Here is a 17,146-nt window from a genome sequence, read left to right on the forward strand (position 1 = left end):
ATCCAGCTAGGTACTCCGTAATGGAATCGACAACTTTCGGGGGTATGCAGAGTGAAAGGGATGCTACCTCTGTACATACTACTAGGCTTCGATGGATAACAGTACTAACCAAATTGAATTATCAATAACCGTATGCCGACCATCGTACTATATAAGAAAGCAAAACATCAAGAGCAAAATGCAGCACGTGGCACACCGCCCGCCGACCGACCGTTGTCAAATGTCAACAACAATCAACCTCCGCGATCATTTCCACTGTCCAGCATCCTCGATTCCCCGTGCAATCCTCCGGGCCCCGTCCTCGACTCCAGTTCCCACGCTACCCAACGCATCCCCGACGGGCTTGCCTGCGCTCCCCGTCGCCCCCGTAATGGTGTCGCCGACGCCTCGCCCGGCGGCCCCCGTCACCCCGCCGACGGTGCGAGAGACCCCACCGACCGTGTTGCCGAGGGTCGAGGTGACGAACTTGGCGGCGCCAGTCACCCCTGAATCCTGGGAAGAAGGCATTTTCGATTGTTTTCTCGGTGTTGAACGGGTGGCCTGACAGTTGCGGGTCGGGTATACTACAGTTGTAGTAGATATTTGGAGGAAGACAGGACTGGTGAAGAGCGGACGCTTAGCTATGTGGGACTGGATGGGTCAGTATCGACCTCCACTTCGGTTGGTCTGACTAATAGATACTCACCTGAAGAGCCGTTGCGTTTGAAGAAGAAACGGCTAGCAGAAAGGTTGGTGTCTATCAATTTGCAAACCCCTACGGAGCCTTGTTATATCTAGTGGTGTCGGGGTTCAAAGACCCATGACGTCAGTGCGGAGAGTTGGAACTGGTGTACCCTTCTCTTCCCTGAGCTCCCTTGACGCGCGTCCACTGACATTTTCAGACAGTTAGACTGTTTCCATGTTATCCTCTGTCTATCTACAGGTCATACAAGAAATGAATGACCAGTGTTCCAACCGCACAGCGATACCCGTAAAGGGACACCTGGGGAAACCCACAAGAGTGAGGAACGAAGTCAAGAACGGAATGAGAACAAGAGACTGTGAGAAGGATTTGGTTCTCTGGTTAAAATTGTCGCTACAATAAAGGACATGAGCTTGCAAAAGTCGCCGAATTCAGGCCTCAGAACACTAATCCCTCACCTCGCCATTTCAAGAATTCGCATAACCGCATCCTTATCTGGGAGAAGGCTCGTTTGCTTGGCCAAGACGTCAGTCAAAGCCATGTCGGCGATCTTGTGCAACTGTTCGTCACTGGTAACGTTGACCTCGGACAGTCGGGATGGCAGGCCCAGCAGTTGGACGAATCGTAACATGGCGTCAGCGGCTTCTGTTTCCTGGAACCCGAGCACCTCGCTGAGAATGCTAAGGATCTCATCCTGGGCAGCTTTGGTTCGAGGCTGGGTGACTCGCAGCGTGGGTGGTAAGATGATGCAACTCTACATGATCAGTTAGTCTAGGTAAGACCACAGCAATTGCCGATGCTGAACTGTCATGGGGTAGATTACCGTCACTCCTATACGTAGAGTGGTTAACGAATCTCTCAATCTTGTTGCTTGAGGATGAGGGGGCTTACTTACCATGCTGCACGCCAGCGACACTTCCCTGTTGGTAAAAGTCGGCGATCAGCAGAATCCCTCGTCGCAGCAGACATCATGATGGTCAACCCCTGAACTTACCAGTTGATGGCCAATCGCATGGCTTGGTCCCATGGTGATCTTCCATTTAATGAACGGCATGAGAGCATCTTTAGACCCACGCTGACACTCGGAGATTCCTTTCAGCAACGCCTCTTCGTTATGGTTCTCCTGACCCGTGTGATAATCCTTCAGGCCCTGGACTAAGATTGGTAGCCCTTTTTTGACATGCGCCGCTGCTTCCTCATGGCACTGGGGATTGCAGAGGGTCTCCACGAAATGATCCACGGCACGTACCCCAGACGCCAGCCACAGGTGGGGTGGCATGGTACTCGCGACCCGGGGATCCATCAGGATCAATGTTGGTGATCCGTCGCGGTGTACGAAGTGCTGCTTTTTGCCCTGGGAATTTGTGGCACTGGCAAACATGTTCCACTCTCCCGCACTGAGACTGGTTGGCACGCAGATCAATTTAGTGGTGGGTGCATTGATTCCCTCGGGGCCAGCAAGGCCGTGGGCCTGATCGACCAGAGCTTCCATGTCGTCTTCACCAAAGCCAGCGGGTAGAGTGGCACTGAGCATGACGGCGATTTTGCACGCGTCGGAGTATGATCCTGATCCGATGGAGACAACGACTTCAATGTCATGGTTCTGGACTGTGTGTGCAATGTCGATGATATCCCGGTATGGGGAGTGGCTACCCACACCCGTTTTCTTCTGTAGCGAACAATGCGACAGACGATCCTCCAAGTCTTTGATCAGGGTTGTCTTCGTGTCGAGGGTCGTGCTCACGACTAGGAGGATGCGGGATGCTCCCCATTCGGCGAGGGCAGCGGAAATATCCTCGAGATAAGAAGCGTCGAAGATGGCATCGTGGCCTTGCCGACCGTCTAAGTCGAGCTGCTGGATCGTTCGCCGCATTATCTCGACCAGCTTGTGCGTACTGCGTAGATGCTGAATGGAAAGGGTCCGTGCAATCGGTCGGTCGGTCGGCGGCTTATCTGGTTCACAGAACAAAGGAACCACGCCACATATTTATATTCACCTATATTGTGATATTTTATCAATTGACCTACTCATGACGCTACGCCGGTTGCCGACGTTCCCGTCTCCCGAGTCATATTCTAACGCTAGCGTCTGGGATTAGTTGAGAGCTAAGTCATTTAGCTTGTGCCAACGAGAGGCTAATGCAAAGACAGCGGCGACGACATCAAGTTTGGTTTAATCTCGCTGCCTGCGACCCGCCGTGGCCGGCCGGGTCTGGAGAAGGCCTAGACTATGTTCTGGGGGGTGTGCACTGGATGTGCACCTGATGACATTTCCACTGGGATCCGAACCTGGGGGTCGGAAATGGAGGAGGAGCTTTGGGGATTTACAGACGCCACATACCGGAGGCCTTCAAACCCACTATAGGAAAGGATTCCGAGCAAGACCATACCTACATAGCATCACTATCTACTCCGTACAAGGGGCAGGGTCCAGATTCGGGGTCCGTTGGTGCATGCAGTCCCTAGCCGCAGATGCGTGATGGGGAATGGGGAATGCGTCACGGTCTCATCTAACCTTGATCCTAGGGCTGAGCGGGTTCCGCCAACAGCCCTATAGTATCTACAATGTACAACGTCCCCTCCACCTGCCATTGAGCTCACCGGGAGCAATTTGGCAATTGAGCAATTGGTTCACGTGGTGTCCAGGGGCTTGTTGATCCCGCTTTGGCGCCATGATCCCACAGTAGTGTTTACACCATCGGTTGGGTTCTCGGTCACTGTGACGTCTCAGTTCCGACGTCATGGTTACGTGCAACCACCAGCCAACCAGATGCCCACCATTACCCATGAATTCTAATGTATATCATCACCTTGTTATATGTTATATATGGGATCCGTCATATCCCCGGTCGCTCTGTGTTCTCTATTTGCCCCAATTCCGCGGACTCCGATACTTCCTTGCATAGCATTCCCGAATTTCCATCATGGCCACCGTTGTTGCAGAGGGGCTTGAAAAGGCCCACGAGGCGGTCAAAAGTGCTGCCTCGAAGAACAAGAAAAGTGTCGATCTGGAACGCGACATGGTGGATGTCACCACCAACCAGCGTCAGACCACCGATCATGGCGTCCCTATCAGCAATACCGACCAATGGCTGCGGTCGGTTGACGACCGTCGCACCGGACCATCCCTGCTGGAGGATCAAATCGCGCGAGAGAAGGTGCGCAGAAGATGGAGCTCCTTTATCATACATAGAACATGGCTGATAACCTTTGGGCCAGATCCACCGATTCGACCATGAGCGGATTCCCGAGCGTGTCGTCCACGCACGTGGCACCGGTGCTTTCGGCAACTTTAAACTGCTCGAGAGCTGTGAAGACGTCACCTATGCTGGTGTCTTGACGGATACGTCGCGCAATACCCCAGTCTTTGTTCGTTTTTCCACCGTGCAGGGCAGCAAGGGAAGTGCCGATACGGTGCGCGATGTCCGTGGATTCGCAACCAAGTTCTACACCGATGAGGGGATCTGGGACCTGGTTGGAAATAACATCCCTGTCTTCTTCATCCAGGATGCCATTAAGTTTACTGATTTTGGTATGTCTCAGTTACTGCAAAGCCTAATGCCGCGACGTCGCTAATATGATGCAGTCCATGCGGTTAAGCCTGAGCCTCACAATGAAGTCCCTCAAGCCCAGACAGCCCACAACAACTTCTGGGATTTTTGCTATCTCCACCCCGAAGCCACCCATATGTTCATGTGGGCTATGTCGGACCGCGCCATCCCCCGGTCCTACCGTATGATGCAAGGCTTTGGTGTCAACACCTTTTCGCTCATTAACAAGGAAGGCAAGCGTCACTTTGTCAAGTTTATTTGGACTCCCCATCTCGGTGTGCACTCATTCGTCTGGGACGAAGCCTTGAAGCTCGCGGGTCAGGACCCGGACTTCCACCGCAAAGATCTGATGGAGGCCATCGACAACGGCGCCTTTCCGAAATGGGACCTGTCAATCCAGACCATCCCTGAGGAAAAGCAGGATGACTTTGACTTTGACATCCTCGACGCCACCAAGATCTGGCCGGAGGATCTGGTCCCACCTCGTACCATCGGTGTGCTGGAGCTTAACCGCAACGTCGATGAGTTCTTCCCGCAGACGGAGCAAGTCGCCTTCTGTACCTCGCACATCGTGCCCGGGCTCGACTTCTCCGACGACCCTCTCCTTCAGGGACGGAACTTTTCTTATTTTGACACCCAGATTAGCCGTCTCGGTGTCAACTGGGAGGAGCTTCCCATCAACCGATCTGTCTGCCCCGTGCTGAACCACAACCGCGACGGTGCCATGCGCCACCGGATCACCAAGGGCACCGTCAACTACTGGCCCAATCGGTTCGAGGCAGCCAAGCCAGATGATCCTGCTCCACAGGGCGGCGGCTTCGAGTCCTACCCAGAGCCAGTCACCGGCCGAAAGAAACGCGCGCTGGGCCCCAAGTTCCGCGAGCACCACTCTCAGGCCCAACTCTTCTTCAACTCCATGTCGGAGCATGAGAAGCTGCACATGATCAAGGCTTTCAGTTTCGAGCTGGACCACTGCGATGACCCCATCGTCTACGAGCGCCTGGCCGGCCGGCGCCTTGCAGAGATCGACCTCGCACTGGCTCAGAAGGTGGCTGAAGCAGTTGGAGCCCCAATTCCCGAGAAGGCCCTGATGGCCAACCACGGCCGGCAGACCATCCATCTGTCCCAGACGGAGTTCCCACCTAAGTCTCCTACCATCGCCAGTCGGCGCATTGCCATCGTGATCGGCGATGGATATGACCCGGTGGCGTTCAAGGGCATCCAGACCGCCGTGAAGGCGGCAGGTGCCTTGCCCTTCGTCATTGGCACCAAGCGGTCACCCATCTACGCGGATGGAGAATCAAAGGAGACGTCCAAGGGAGTCATCGCAGACCACCAGTACGACGGACAGCGGTCGACCATGTTTGATGCGACGTTCATCCCTGGAGGACCGCACGTGAAGACGCTCCGACAAATCGGACAATTGCGGTACTGGATCGCGGAAACCTTTGGCCACCTGAAGCCACTGGCAGGCACGGGCGAAGCAGCCGAGCTAATCAAAGAGGCATTGGGTAGCGTACTGGATGTACACGTCGCAACTGCATCCAACCCGCAGCCTGTGGATTGGTACGGAGTCGTCACGGCCGGTGGAATCCAGAAGCCAGAGAGCTTCCAGGAAAGTGTACAGATCATCAAGGACGCCAAGGACTTTGTCGGCATGTTCTTCTACCAGATCGCACAGCATCGGAACTATAAGCGCGAGCTGGACGGGCTGAGCTCAACAGTTGCGTGGTAAATTGCTAATGCCATGGGCGGGTGCAGCGCACAAATTGTATTGTAATAATGAGATTAATAGTATGTATTAATTGGACAGGTGAATTCACCAGCATGTATAAGTATCTAATTGCCAGCTGAGATCGGCTTCCCAGTGAATGAACACCCACCAGCAGGGACCTCGCCACTTGCCTACAGGTTGAGCAACAAACAACATCGACATTGCAACCGACAAATCGCAATGGGAAGCCGGCTCCACTGGCTGCTTACGTGTCGGTCATCTGGCAAACATCCTGCCATCCGCCTTCAAAATGAGGGGCCATCTCAATTCCATCTCAGTCTGAAATGCTTCAAGACAATCAAACAAAACATCTATCATGTTACAGATTATCCGTCGGTCGCGGTGGAAGGCTCGTGTCGCCGTCCCTTCCAGGCGATACGCGATGGCCCGAGAGTCACAAAAAGCCAAGTCATCACCCTCGTCAACCACTACATCAGATAACAAGATACCCGACCGGCTTTCAAAAGTCTTCATTGCCTCTAGCGTTATTGGACTCGGTGTTCTGGGATGGGGCGCCTACCTGTCCTATCAGCACAGGGACAACATGGTCATGTCGCTGTATCGCAGACTAGATGGCACGCTATTCCAACCATCATATCTACCCATCCAGACAGCGGACGAGATTCGCCTGTTGATACTGGAGCCCGGGAAAGGCAACGACGCCATCCGGTGCCGGTTGAAACATGTATCGCTCTCGGACAACCCCAAGTATGAGGCGTTGTCGTATGTTTGGGGGAATCCCAACAAGCAAGGCTACATCTACTGCGACGGGAAACGAGTGAGAATCGGAAAAGAGCTCTTCAATGCACTTGGGTCGCTGAGGGAATCAGATCGTGAGCGGGTTATCTGGGCCGACGCGCTGTGCATTAACCAGGGCGATAACATTGAGAAAGGAAAGCAGGTTGACATTATGGGGGGTATCTATGCTAGCAGTCAGCATGTCTTGATTTGGCTGGGGGTACCGACTAGTCGGACGGATGGTGCACTCGAAGCCCTGAGAGAAGTTGACAGGTACTTGAAGCGAATTGCTAGAGGTTATAAAGATGGCTCTTTTGACTGGCTCCGGCCCCAGTATGCACCACGGTTCAGCCAAGGGGAGCTACAACAACTATGTCAGTATGACTGGGCCTCGATATTCACCTTGTTAAAGCACCCTTGGCCCCGTCGTGTGTGGACACTTCAAGAAATGGCAAAAGCCCCAGCAGCGATCATGGTCCATGGAAGGCAAAGTATCCCTGCTTGGGACTTCTTTCGCCCGTTGACTTATGTCGTGTGCGCGGTCCAAGGCCCGGAAATCGCTGCGCATTACAGCAACACGGGAGCTTCTATAGAAACCATCCAGAATTTTACCGTTGCTGGATTCGAGAACATGATGAGCTATCAAGTAAAACCACTCCTCCATATGGTCGCTGCCCATGCCACTACAAGAGGCGCAACAAACCCTAGAGATCGGATTTACGCATTTCGCAGCGTGTCAACTGATCACGACCTGTCGGACTGGGAGCTCCTCCCTGACTACGACGCCTCAGTCGAGGAAGTCTATTCCCGCTTCGCAAGGTGGTGTTTGCTCAAGAAGAAGAATCTGGCCTACCTGAGCTACGCAGGTCTCCCAGACCAACATGAAGGCCCTCCTCTCATTGGAGACTTCCCCAGCTGGGTCGCGGACTGGACTCGAGTAGTAAGAGTAGGGTTTCAACATACTCTTTCAGCTGCTCCCGAGCCATACAAAGCCGGGTCAGCCTTAGACCCGACCATCGTTTGGAACCCGAATCAGCCTCGATTACTCTCTATCAAAGGACGAGTGGTTGACGCCGTTGCCGAGGTGGCAGTAACCCGCGCAGACTTGCTCGAGTATTACATTCGATCTGTTCATTCCCCGGCCCAGAAGTACGAGGTACCCTTGTTCCTGAAGCTCGTCGCTCGTCTATTCCCATTCAGTACACGCTTACTACAAGGTCTCCAAGAAGCCCAACAGACAGTCTCCAGATACGGTCCGGTCAAGGGACCCACACATATGTTAGTAGACGTGATATGGATAGAGAACTGCAAAGCGATCGCCACGCAGGGCATGAGCCCTATCTCACGCGCCCGCTTTGATTCCTTCTGGCGGACCATGATCAGAAACCGAACAGTCCTGGGCGAGGAAAAGACACCCCGCAACTCTGGAAAGATATTCGACGAATACCTCCACTTCCTGAATCTAGTCCGCGACGGCAAGCACTGGGCCCCTCCAAGCCCGGGAACGGTAGTTGCCCGCCATGAGGGAAATCCACCCATTAGTCCACCAGCAATCAGCATAGAAAACTCGGAAATAATGAAAACGAGACGCTTGATGCATCAATACTGGGGCGGGATTATCCACAAACGCTTTTGCTCCACCACGGAGGGACGACTGGGCTGGGTTCCTGATCGTGCCCGACCAGGAGATTTGATTTGTATCTTCGATGGCGCTACGGTACCTTATGTGATCCGACCAAGGACTGAGGAGGGGTCGGGAAAGCTCTCGCTTGTATACACATACTGGTATCATCAGTTATCTGGGTATCTACTATCACCGGCACAGGAGGTTAACCCGGGCCCGGAATACGTCCTCGTTGGAGAATGCTACGTGGATGGACTGATGGATGGTGAGGCCCTGGATCTGGAGTCTAGGTTTATTACATTATCTTAGGTATTTGCTTTGGTTGTTATCAGCATTCTGGAGGTTTGCGGAAGATATTATTGTATTTGCACTATTGAGAACATCATCGAGAAATGTATTCGGATTGGGGGGTTACTGTTAGTGTTTGCTCAGTTCAGGTGTTTATGGTCAACTATGCGAAGTAGGGGATATGGGCCAGGCTGCAGGGCTATTTCTATTGTCATTCTGGGGGATTTATTATTTAGGTAGGTAGTATCTAGTACGTACTTATCTATATAGGGTAGTTAAGATCATCGCAAGCCTACCTGCCTATCCCTGGCTGAATCGGTATGTGTGTCAGCGGGGTCTGGTATGCTTTCGAATCCCGAGGGGATAGATTGGGTTTGGGTTTGGGTTTGACACCGGGATGACACCACATCAGGGGGGATGTGGTTGTTTATTTGTTTGTTTTGGTTTGGTTGGTTGTTTGCTCAATTAGTTGCTCTTCGTTGGGGGTAAGGGGATTAGTGGGTATAGCTAATGACTCTCTGGTCTATTTGAAGAATATGGATGCTACAAGGGCTTTTCTTAGTGAATATATGAAAGCATGGTATTAAAGGATACTAAAATGCAGGGATGGATGAAATAACGCCTTGAAGTAACTTAACCGAAACCCCGAAATTCAAGCCCAACGCCATACAAGCAATCTTTTATGAGGAAGATGCAAATAAGAGATACGTCCTGAAATGCAACGGAAATGAATATGGATATGATGCGGAAAATGAGATAGCCGCTGACGCCTGCGTACGAGCCGGCTTGATGCAATGGTGGACGAATGCTAACATCATGCTAGTTGAATCTGGGATGGTCGATCAGTGAATGCGTGGTGTCATCCGCCACAGCAGGCAGTTGGTACCGGTCTGGCACGGTGGGCCAGGCGTCCACTCCGTCCAGGATGGCTAATGCTAACCCGCCCATCTCATGCATCGACAGGTGGCAATGGATGAAGAACGGTCCGGGGTTCACCACGTGATAGCGGAGTGCCAGCCAACTCTTGTTCGGTGTGGACGGGGGCGTCTGGAAGGTGTCGCGATATTGGGGGTTCTTCAGGTTGAAGCTGTCCGGGATGTACTCCATTGCCTCGGCCACAGAAGAGTAGTTCCATGCGCTATCGCCCCAGCCCAGGACGTAGAACTTGTTGGAGTGTTTGTGGATCGGATGCTGCGGCTGCCCAACCGTAGTCATGTTGAAGATGAGATCCACCCAGGTGTCATTGTTGGTGGTGATGGTATATTGTGCAGGGATTGAGCTATAGTTGAAAATCACCGGGGAGAGGTCTTCATTGGACATCGGGTAGCTGGCCTCGCCGAGGACCCAGCGATAGGAGGCGTTGTACAAGTTGACGTTGAGGATGTGGGTTTGGTCGGGAACCTGAGCAGGCGGGTTCGGAGCGAATGGGACAATGTTGGCCTCATCCAGAATGACAATGGAACGATCATGATTGTTGGCCGTACCGAGCTCATTGATATAAGGGGTAGATGTGTTCGTCTTGGTAGGATCCGCTCCATCGTAGGACATAACTGCCGTGCCGTTGATGATCTGGTTGGCAAACTTGTTGGCGGCACGAACAGTGTATTGGGCAACCGGTTGGTCAAGCTTCACGAGAACAGAGAACCTGGCTCCTGCGTACACGTTGACGGCATCGACCATCAGGGGCTCGATGTATTGACCATCAACCGCATAGATATACAGGGGATGCTCATCAATGGAGAACACGAGGTTGGACGTGCCGGTCATGCTGATCACGTCGTAGCTGACATAGCCGGAAGCCGGGTCGACGAAGAACGCTTCCTGCTGCCCTTCGGTGGGCACGCAACCCTGATAGTAGCCTGTCGGGATCTTGGTGATGTCGAACGGAAAGAAGCCCAAGCGGGCCGGGAGAGGTGGCATACATCTGATACACGGTCAGTGATCAACACAGCAGCAAAGGTCAAGTGACGGCCTTACCCCATATCTGACATGGTCTGGTTTCCTAGCGCAGTCTGCTCTCCTGAGCGGGTCAGGTCGTTGATATGATCCTGCGGGGGGCAGATGACCGAGCCTTTGCCATTGATTAGAATGGAGTTAGCACAGTACGCCTGAACCCCCGAGTCTTCCTCAATCTGCAGAGTCTCATCCGAAGTGAACGACCGCCAATCGGAGAGCATGATTGGATGGGTGTTCTTTTCGGCCTGCAACATCGCGTCCTGGTCCTCCGGGAGGCTGCTGATTAGACTGAAGGGTCTCTCCACGTCTGCGCTCGGTTCCACATAGATGGCTCCATAGAGACCATCATCCATTTGAGCCCTCGTGTGGGCGTGGTAGGCATATGATCCGTAATCAACCGCTGTCCACTCGTAGCCAAACTCCTCGCCCGGTTCAATCATTGCTTGGTTGAGCCCAGGGACACCATCTGACCAGGGAGTGCCATACTGGCCGATACCTGAGTTGGTTAGCAGCCAGACTAGATTTAAGGAAAGATGTAAGCTTCACGTACCATGCCAGTGGATGGTTGTTGCGAATGGCATCGAGTTGTTGACCATGACTCTCACTTGGTCGCCCTGGAGCACGCGTAGAGCAGGGCCTGGAACTTGACCATTGGTGAAGATGGCTTTGCGGGAGATGCCAGCGACATTGCTATCTTCCCACGTCAGGTCGAGTCTGAAGTCGACGACCCGGCAGGATGCCCATTGGACGAGAGTAGAGAGAACTGGCAGGGCCAGCCCATTGGCGTGGGACCACTTCATGCTGGAAGAGGCGGATGGTTGGCGGAATAAAACACTGTGGCTGTCGAAGTTGTCGAGATGTCGATGGATACGAACCTTCCATCTCACCCGGTCGAGCCGAGACTTATATACAGGGGATCTGACTTATGCTTGCCATTGTTGTGGTCAATGTTATTGTTATTGTTATGGTGGATTTGGCAGCTCTCCGGACGAACCGAGCGGATGTTTACCGAACTCGTTCAACAATGCCGGCCTGCAGAACGGAATGCAGAGGAATGCGGTAGAGAGATAGACTAGCGCCCGCCGATAGCGATGGAGGCATCCACCAGCCAGGTTTGGCGAGGAGGAATGAGGAATGTTGGCCCATCTGGTTGGCCGCCATCGGATTCGGGCAGCCACACGTGAAGTCTCCTCCGAAAACGACCACTCTTCTTGATTTCCGCATCAATTTTGCTCTTTTCTCTTCTCCTTTGAGGATGGCTGTACACACATCTTGTTGTTCTCCGTACTCTGTAGACCTGATCGGGGGACTTGCAGACTACATTCCTCGCCTCTCCACTAGTCCTCCACCGTGGGACTCATAGTATGTACGAAGTCCCAGCTCGTAAGTGTAAGCATTAGACATCAGATGCCCTCGGGACTGTCAATTCTGCGCAGTGCATGCATCCAACCCTTCATTCTAACCAGCATTATATTCATCGTTTTGGAGGAGAGAGATATGCACTCTGCTGAGACCGTCTCGGCTCTCTCTCCTGCCCTGATTCTCCCTACCGAGATCGTACATACCGACCTGGCCGACCGCGCCCGTCTCCTCCGACCGATCGCCACCTGAGAGAGGAATCCCAGGTCTTTATGCAATCATCCTCAACGACCAGCCCGTATTACATCAAGTCACGAAGCAGGTATCAATGGATCCCCAGTGCGGACGGCTCGCACCGCTAGCTCAGTGGAGCGATCTTTCCATGGATAGCACCCGTCGAGGTGACGTGGGGAGAGATGTTTTCAGCTGTCTTTCCACACAGGCATATGTGGCGGATGGGTATAGACTCGTCTCATTTGACTTGTCGGTGCTATCAACCCTGTCCGACTATCCTCGTGTGTAGTCTTTTCCCTTTGTGATCTATAATTAGTGAGAAGGTCCGGTGTCGTGATAAGTGTTCATCGCAAGACGGATTATGTGATGAATCAAGTCAAAGGAGGGAAAAGGAAAGGGGTCAGGTGATTGACTACAGCATTGTTTACATGTTTGTTTGGATGTTTGTCTTTTTTCCCTTCCCTGACACCAGATATGTTCTGCATAATCATCGTGAATAAAGCATAGTCTTTGATCCATGCTCACGCATGGATGCTAAGGATCATGAATACCCGTTGACTCGTCAAAGGCATATTCAACTCAGGCGGAACCCATCAGGTTGGTAGCAAGCATTAGTTGGACATCGTTAGTATTACTCACGCACTTAACCACTGGGATATATAACACATGAGGCATGCAGATTATCACACTGCTTCCTGCAAGCGCGATTTTAATCTCCTTATCTCTCGGATCGCTGCATGCCCTCAATATGCCAGATTGAGCAGCCTTGTTGCTGCAATTGAACCCACTAAAATCCCAGGGATCTGTTTGTTGACAATTTCAGGTCCCGAACACCTTCGTCAGGATCATAATGCGGCTCAGAAATGACGAAGAATGCTGCCTGTAAGTGCCTATATCCCTGGTTGGAGATCAGTGCGTGGTCTATTAACCGGGGCCTGCAAGGGGAAAGCACTAACTAAAAACTTCATGCCAGCGATATTCTAGCGTTACCAATGCTTGATCAAATACCTTGTTAAGGTCGAAGCTGCGAGGCTTTTCACTGTTCATGTCGACCATAGCGTTCGATCCGAATTTCCTGCAGCTGCGCAGAGACGCGTCGAAGAGCCATAGAGAGGACGTGTAGTCTTACATCAGATAGAATTTACTGGATACCGGGAAACACGTGGTTTTCCATCGAACCACACATTGCCAGGCTATACTGATGACACCGTATGAAGGTGAAATTAGGATGCACATGCGAAATCCACTTTGACAGTAGGCAGGTTTATATCTTGTAGGGGTATACCCTCGTACTATGCAAACTGCATGTAGCACCGCACCAAGCATAATTGTATGCTAAACCCTACCATTAAGAAGAGGTATCGGCAGGCGATGGACCAAAATAGTCACTCGTTTTCCTATTAGTCAGGAGACAGTGTAGTCGATCTGATAATTAAAGTTGCAGTCAGACTAGGCTGCAGAGTGCTCCCTGCGATGCATCTCAACGGCGAGGGCTGGGCTCTGCTGTCCTGAGCGGATCGCTAGCTTTTAGCATCGATGACACTGTTAATCAAATTTCCTGTGGAAGCCAGTATTGCAGAGATTTGGTCGTGGCTGGCCTGCTCTAGGACAGCCCCAGGGCGGGAAAGCGAGAAACCCTCTCTTATGAGGCCAAACTAATCCTGCCCTCACATTAATCAGTATGCAAAGAGTGTTCGGAGTTAAGCCAGAGGGCTTATGATATTTACCAAATATTGAAACCCAACTTTGAGCAACTACGCAACGCTGCCGAGAGGCACCACTATACCCCCGGTAAGCGAATAAATATCGACAGGATATATTGATCACAACAACCACGATTGATATCACAATAGTCACGACACCCTCCGGAACCAGAAACGCTCCGTATTCAAAATCAAATACTGCAGCCTTATTCACAGATGCTGTATGGAGTAACGTGGTGTGTTTGTTATCAAACACTTTGTATTTGCCATTCACCATCACCCATCTGTCGAGGGCGCATGACCCCAGGTACAGCCCGATATCCATTACAGACTAGCCTTGTTACAGATCCTGCAAGTTACCCCCAACTGCAACTGCAAGGTCCAAAATGTCATTGGATGGGGCTGGGTGATCCTTCTCTCCTGCCTCTGAGTGTCGCCATTTTGCGTCAAGCTACAGGCTAGCTACAGGCTAGCTACAAACCTACACCCAAACCTAGGCTATTTTTGGGCTAAGATTACAGAAGTTACTGCAGGTACAATCATTTTCAGATGCATGTGTAGATAGATCGCAGGAATTTCCCCAAGATGGGTACAGCCTTAATGGGTAATAAAGCACGGGGAAGATACAGATACAGAACACTGCGTCTTGCCACCACGACTTATTGAAAGCGATGTGACCTGTCATTTCATGGGCAGCCAATTTAACAAAGCCATCGCCTGAGCAGATGCGACGACATAGCAATACTTAATTGATGGAGGGTGCCCCTCTATCAGTCTATCAATATTCTGAATAGGGCGGGTTTGTGCAGAGTGGTGCAGTCTGTTGTATCCCGTAATACAGAGTACAAGAAACGGTCAGAAAGAGGGGACAAATTACCGGTTCCTGCAGTGCCAGGGTTGTACTGTGTAGGTTCGGAACACCGGAATTGACATTGTGCAGACAGCATAGGGAAATGCAGTTTGGTAATACGAGCCGGCGACGGAGAGCCAGTCAGCATCTCCGAGCCGAAGCAGAGTTTGGGCCCCTTGCATCTAACCGACGGTGGCCTGAGGAGTCATCGGCGGGGGATGATACAATAACTCCCACCGATGTGCACAGAGAACGATATATGATCTCTAGTATGACCTCACTGACCATAATGTGCGACCTTTCGAGGGATAGATAGATTCGATAATGAAAACGCTGCGTAAAAGTTTGAGTTTGGGCTGCTGGCCCCAATCATTTTGCACCGGTCGGGTTCTTTATTGCCCGCAGGCTTTTTTGCCCTGCCAAGATGACACTAGTGGCGGTGCTCGACTGCTCGTAAGAAAGAAAACGAGCTAAAGAGTGAGAACTAGAAACTAGTCCAAATTATCAGCCCAACCCAAGTCCGATAGCGAGGGTCTCATGCGCTGTCACTCCGCCACTCATTGGACGACGGGCTTCGACCGGAGTCCTTCCGGCTGAAACTGGCCCAATCCCGGCGTGGATGAGGGCCATCTTCTCCTGTCATTAGAAACCTCACCATCCTCAGCACTCAGCAGTGCGCATGTCTGGTTCCCTGGTTCTTGACTCAGGCTATATATAGTGATGGAATCCACGTAGTCGGACAATTATAGTAACTGCCCCGGTAGTGGTGGTGGTACACGGTCAAACCCCAGAATTTTCTTTGCGGCGGCTATCGTGCTGTACCTAGTCAGTAGTCACCAGTCAGTAAGCCGTAGGAATCGTGGTTATCTCGGATAGAACCTGGCCACCCATTGTGAGACATCAACCCTGCCAACCTACTATTTAACCCGCGCTTCCTCCGGGGTCTCCCTCTAGTCCTTCATTTCCAACCATCACTCTTTTTCCCCATCCCGCTCAATCGCTAGTATTATTCCCTCGCTTTTGCAAATCATCTGCCATCATGCGTTTCACCTATGCCGTGTCTCTCCTGCCTCTGGCTGCTTTCGTTGGCGGTTTGTCTCCCCTTCCAACCCGTGTTATCTGATCCGATCGAACTAGGTCACTAACGTCTGGCAGCCCTCGAGGTGACTTCCCCCACCAAGGGTGAGGATGTCGACCTGTCCGACTCTTTCACTGTGAAGTGGAGTTCTGTCTCGACCGATCCCTCTACCTTCGATCTCTACCTGGTCAACAACGCCGTCTACCCCAGTGTTGAGCAGAAGATTGCTTCCGACGTGGACACCTCCAAGGGATCCTACACCGTGACCGGTCTGTCGGGCATTAGCGACGGGTAAACCTTTTCCCATGCCTGCACCCTATCGCAGATAGTATCTACTACTACATAGATAACTAACCCTATCTACAGCAAGGGTTACCAGATCAACCTTCTTTCCGATTCCACCCAGAACAGCGGTATCCTTGCGCAATCCCAGCAATTCAACGTCGAGGGATCCAGCTCTTCTTCCTCGACTGCTAGCGCTTCCACCACCAGCGCTTCCACTTCTTCCTCTTCCTCCTCCACCGGCACCACCACCGCCACCACTATCTCTACTACTGGTACTACTGCCTCTTCTTCTTCTTCTTCCTCCTCCTCCACTGGCTCCGCCACCACCTCTTCCTCCACGGAGATCACCACCGAATCCTCGACATCTACTCCCACGGGCACTAACACGCTCTCGACCACAGGGTCCTCTGCTCGTGCTTCCGCCACCGCCAGCTCCTCCGCCAACGGCACCTCCACCACCGCCCCTCAGTCTACCGGCGCTGCTGCCTCTCTCTCCGCTCCTATCTCCGCTGCTGCCGGCTTGTTGATGGGTCTGTTGGCCATTAACTTGTAAATACCGACATGAGGAGCGGTCCGAATTGCAACCGAAGACTTATAGTCTACTGAAATTGATTCCCCTTCAACAATAACAACAATAACAACAATACTATTCTGTGGTCGCGCTTGTGTGTATTATAGCTAGCTTATCCACATACCTTACCTATCTATATAGTACCTTAATGATATCGCATCACATACATTCATCCCTTATACTGAGCATCCCATACATATCATAATAATAATAAAAGTGACCTACCTTGGTAAGTTCCCACAATAGCCTTATCGGAACAGGGACAGATTTGATTCTTGGCGAACCGAACGATGCGCTGCCGCCGCCCGTGGCGATGATCTACATACATACATACATACACAGTACAGAACCTATATGTCTGGTGAGTGGGTCGGTATTTACACGCCCTGCCCTACTATTTACAGTGATACAGTAGTATACCACTACTATGAATATAGTCAGACGTTTATGCCC

At 52.0% G+C, this 17,146-nt stretch overlaps 6 protein-coding genes across 6 annotated transcripts; 3 read left to right on the forward strand and 3 right to left on the reverse strand.

The window, feature by feature from the left end:
- Positions 1–246: 246 nt before the first annotated feature.
- Positions 247–507, reverse strand: BO94DRAFT_555330 (uncharacterized protein; the record flags this gene model as incomplete). The annotated part of the gene is made up of 1 exon (XM_025613785.1): positions 247–507. The coding sequence occupies one exon, from the start codon at positions 505–507 to the stop codon at positions 247–249; it is 261 nt and encodes an 86-aa protein (XP_025469231.1).
- A 629-nt stretch (positions 508–1,136) lies between these two features.
- Positions 1,137–2,555, reverse strand: BO94DRAFT_462232 (iron-containing alcohol dehydrogenase; the record flags this gene model as incomplete). Its single annotated transcript, XM_025607963.1, has 3 exons — positions 1,137–1,434; positions 1,574–1,602; positions 1,677–2,555. The coding sequence occupies 3 exons, from the start codon at positions 2,553–2,555 to the stop codon at positions 1,137–1,139; spliced, it is 1,206 nt and encodes a 401-aa protein (XP_025469232.1).
- A 970-nt stretch (positions 2,556–3,525) lies between these two features.
- Positions 3,526–6,057, forward strand: catA (catalase catA). The gene is made up of 3 exons (XM_025609083.1): positions 3,526–3,840; positions 3,902–4,214; positions 4,269–6,057. The coding sequence occupies exons 1-3, from the start codon at positions 3,607–3,609 to the stop codon at positions 5,966–5,968; spliced, it is 2,247 nt and encodes a 748-aa protein (XP_025469233.1). The 5' UTR covers positions 3,526–3,606; the 3' UTR covers positions 5,969–6,057.
- A 332-nt stretch (positions 6,058–6,389) lies between these two features.
- Positions 6,390–8,678, forward strand: BO94DRAFT_462372 (HET domain-containing protein; the record flags this gene model as incomplete). The annotated part of the gene is made up of 1 exon (XM_025607971.1): positions 6,390–8,678. One exon carries the CDS (start codon positions 6,390–6,392, stop codon positions 8,676–8,678), a length of 2,289 nt encoding a protein of 762 aa, XP_025469234.1.
- Positions 8,679–9,365: 687 nt separating this feature from the next.
- Positions 9,366–11,413, reverse strand: BO94DRAFT_513689 (laccase; the record flags this gene model as incomplete). Its single annotated transcript, XM_025609853.1, has 3 exons — positions 9,366–10,581; positions 10,635–11,109; positions 11,164–11,413. The coding sequence occupies 3 exons, from the start codon at positions 11,411–11,413 to the stop codon at positions 9,477–9,479; spliced, it is 1,830 nt and encodes a 609-aa protein (XP_025469235.1). The 3' UTR covers positions 9,366–9,476.
- Positions 11,414–15,522: 4,109 nt separating this feature from the next.
- On the forward strand, positions 15,523–16,854 carry BO94DRAFT_489266 (GPI anchored serine-threonine rich family protein). Its single transcript, XM_025609084.1, has 4 exons — positions 15,523–15,850; positions 15,915–16,128; positions 16,204–16,394; positions 16,524–16,854. The coding sequence occupies exons 1-4, from the start codon at positions 15,799–15,801 to the stop codon at positions 16,673–16,675; spliced, it is 609 nt and encodes a 202-aa protein (XP_025469236.1). The 5' UTR covers positions 15,523–15,798; the 3' UTR covers positions 16,676–16,854.
- The last annotated feature ends 292 nt before the right edge of the window (positions 16,855–17,146 follow it).

This window comes from Aspergillus sclerotioniger (genome assembly GCF_003184525.1).
Source record: "Aspergillus sclerotioniger CBS 115572 chromosome Unknown BO94scaffold_9, whole genome shotgun sequence".
Taxonomy (NCBI): domain Eukaryota; kingdom Fungi; phylum Ascomycota; class Eurotiomycetes; order Eurotiales; family Aspergillaceae; genus Aspergillus; species Aspergillus sclerotioniger.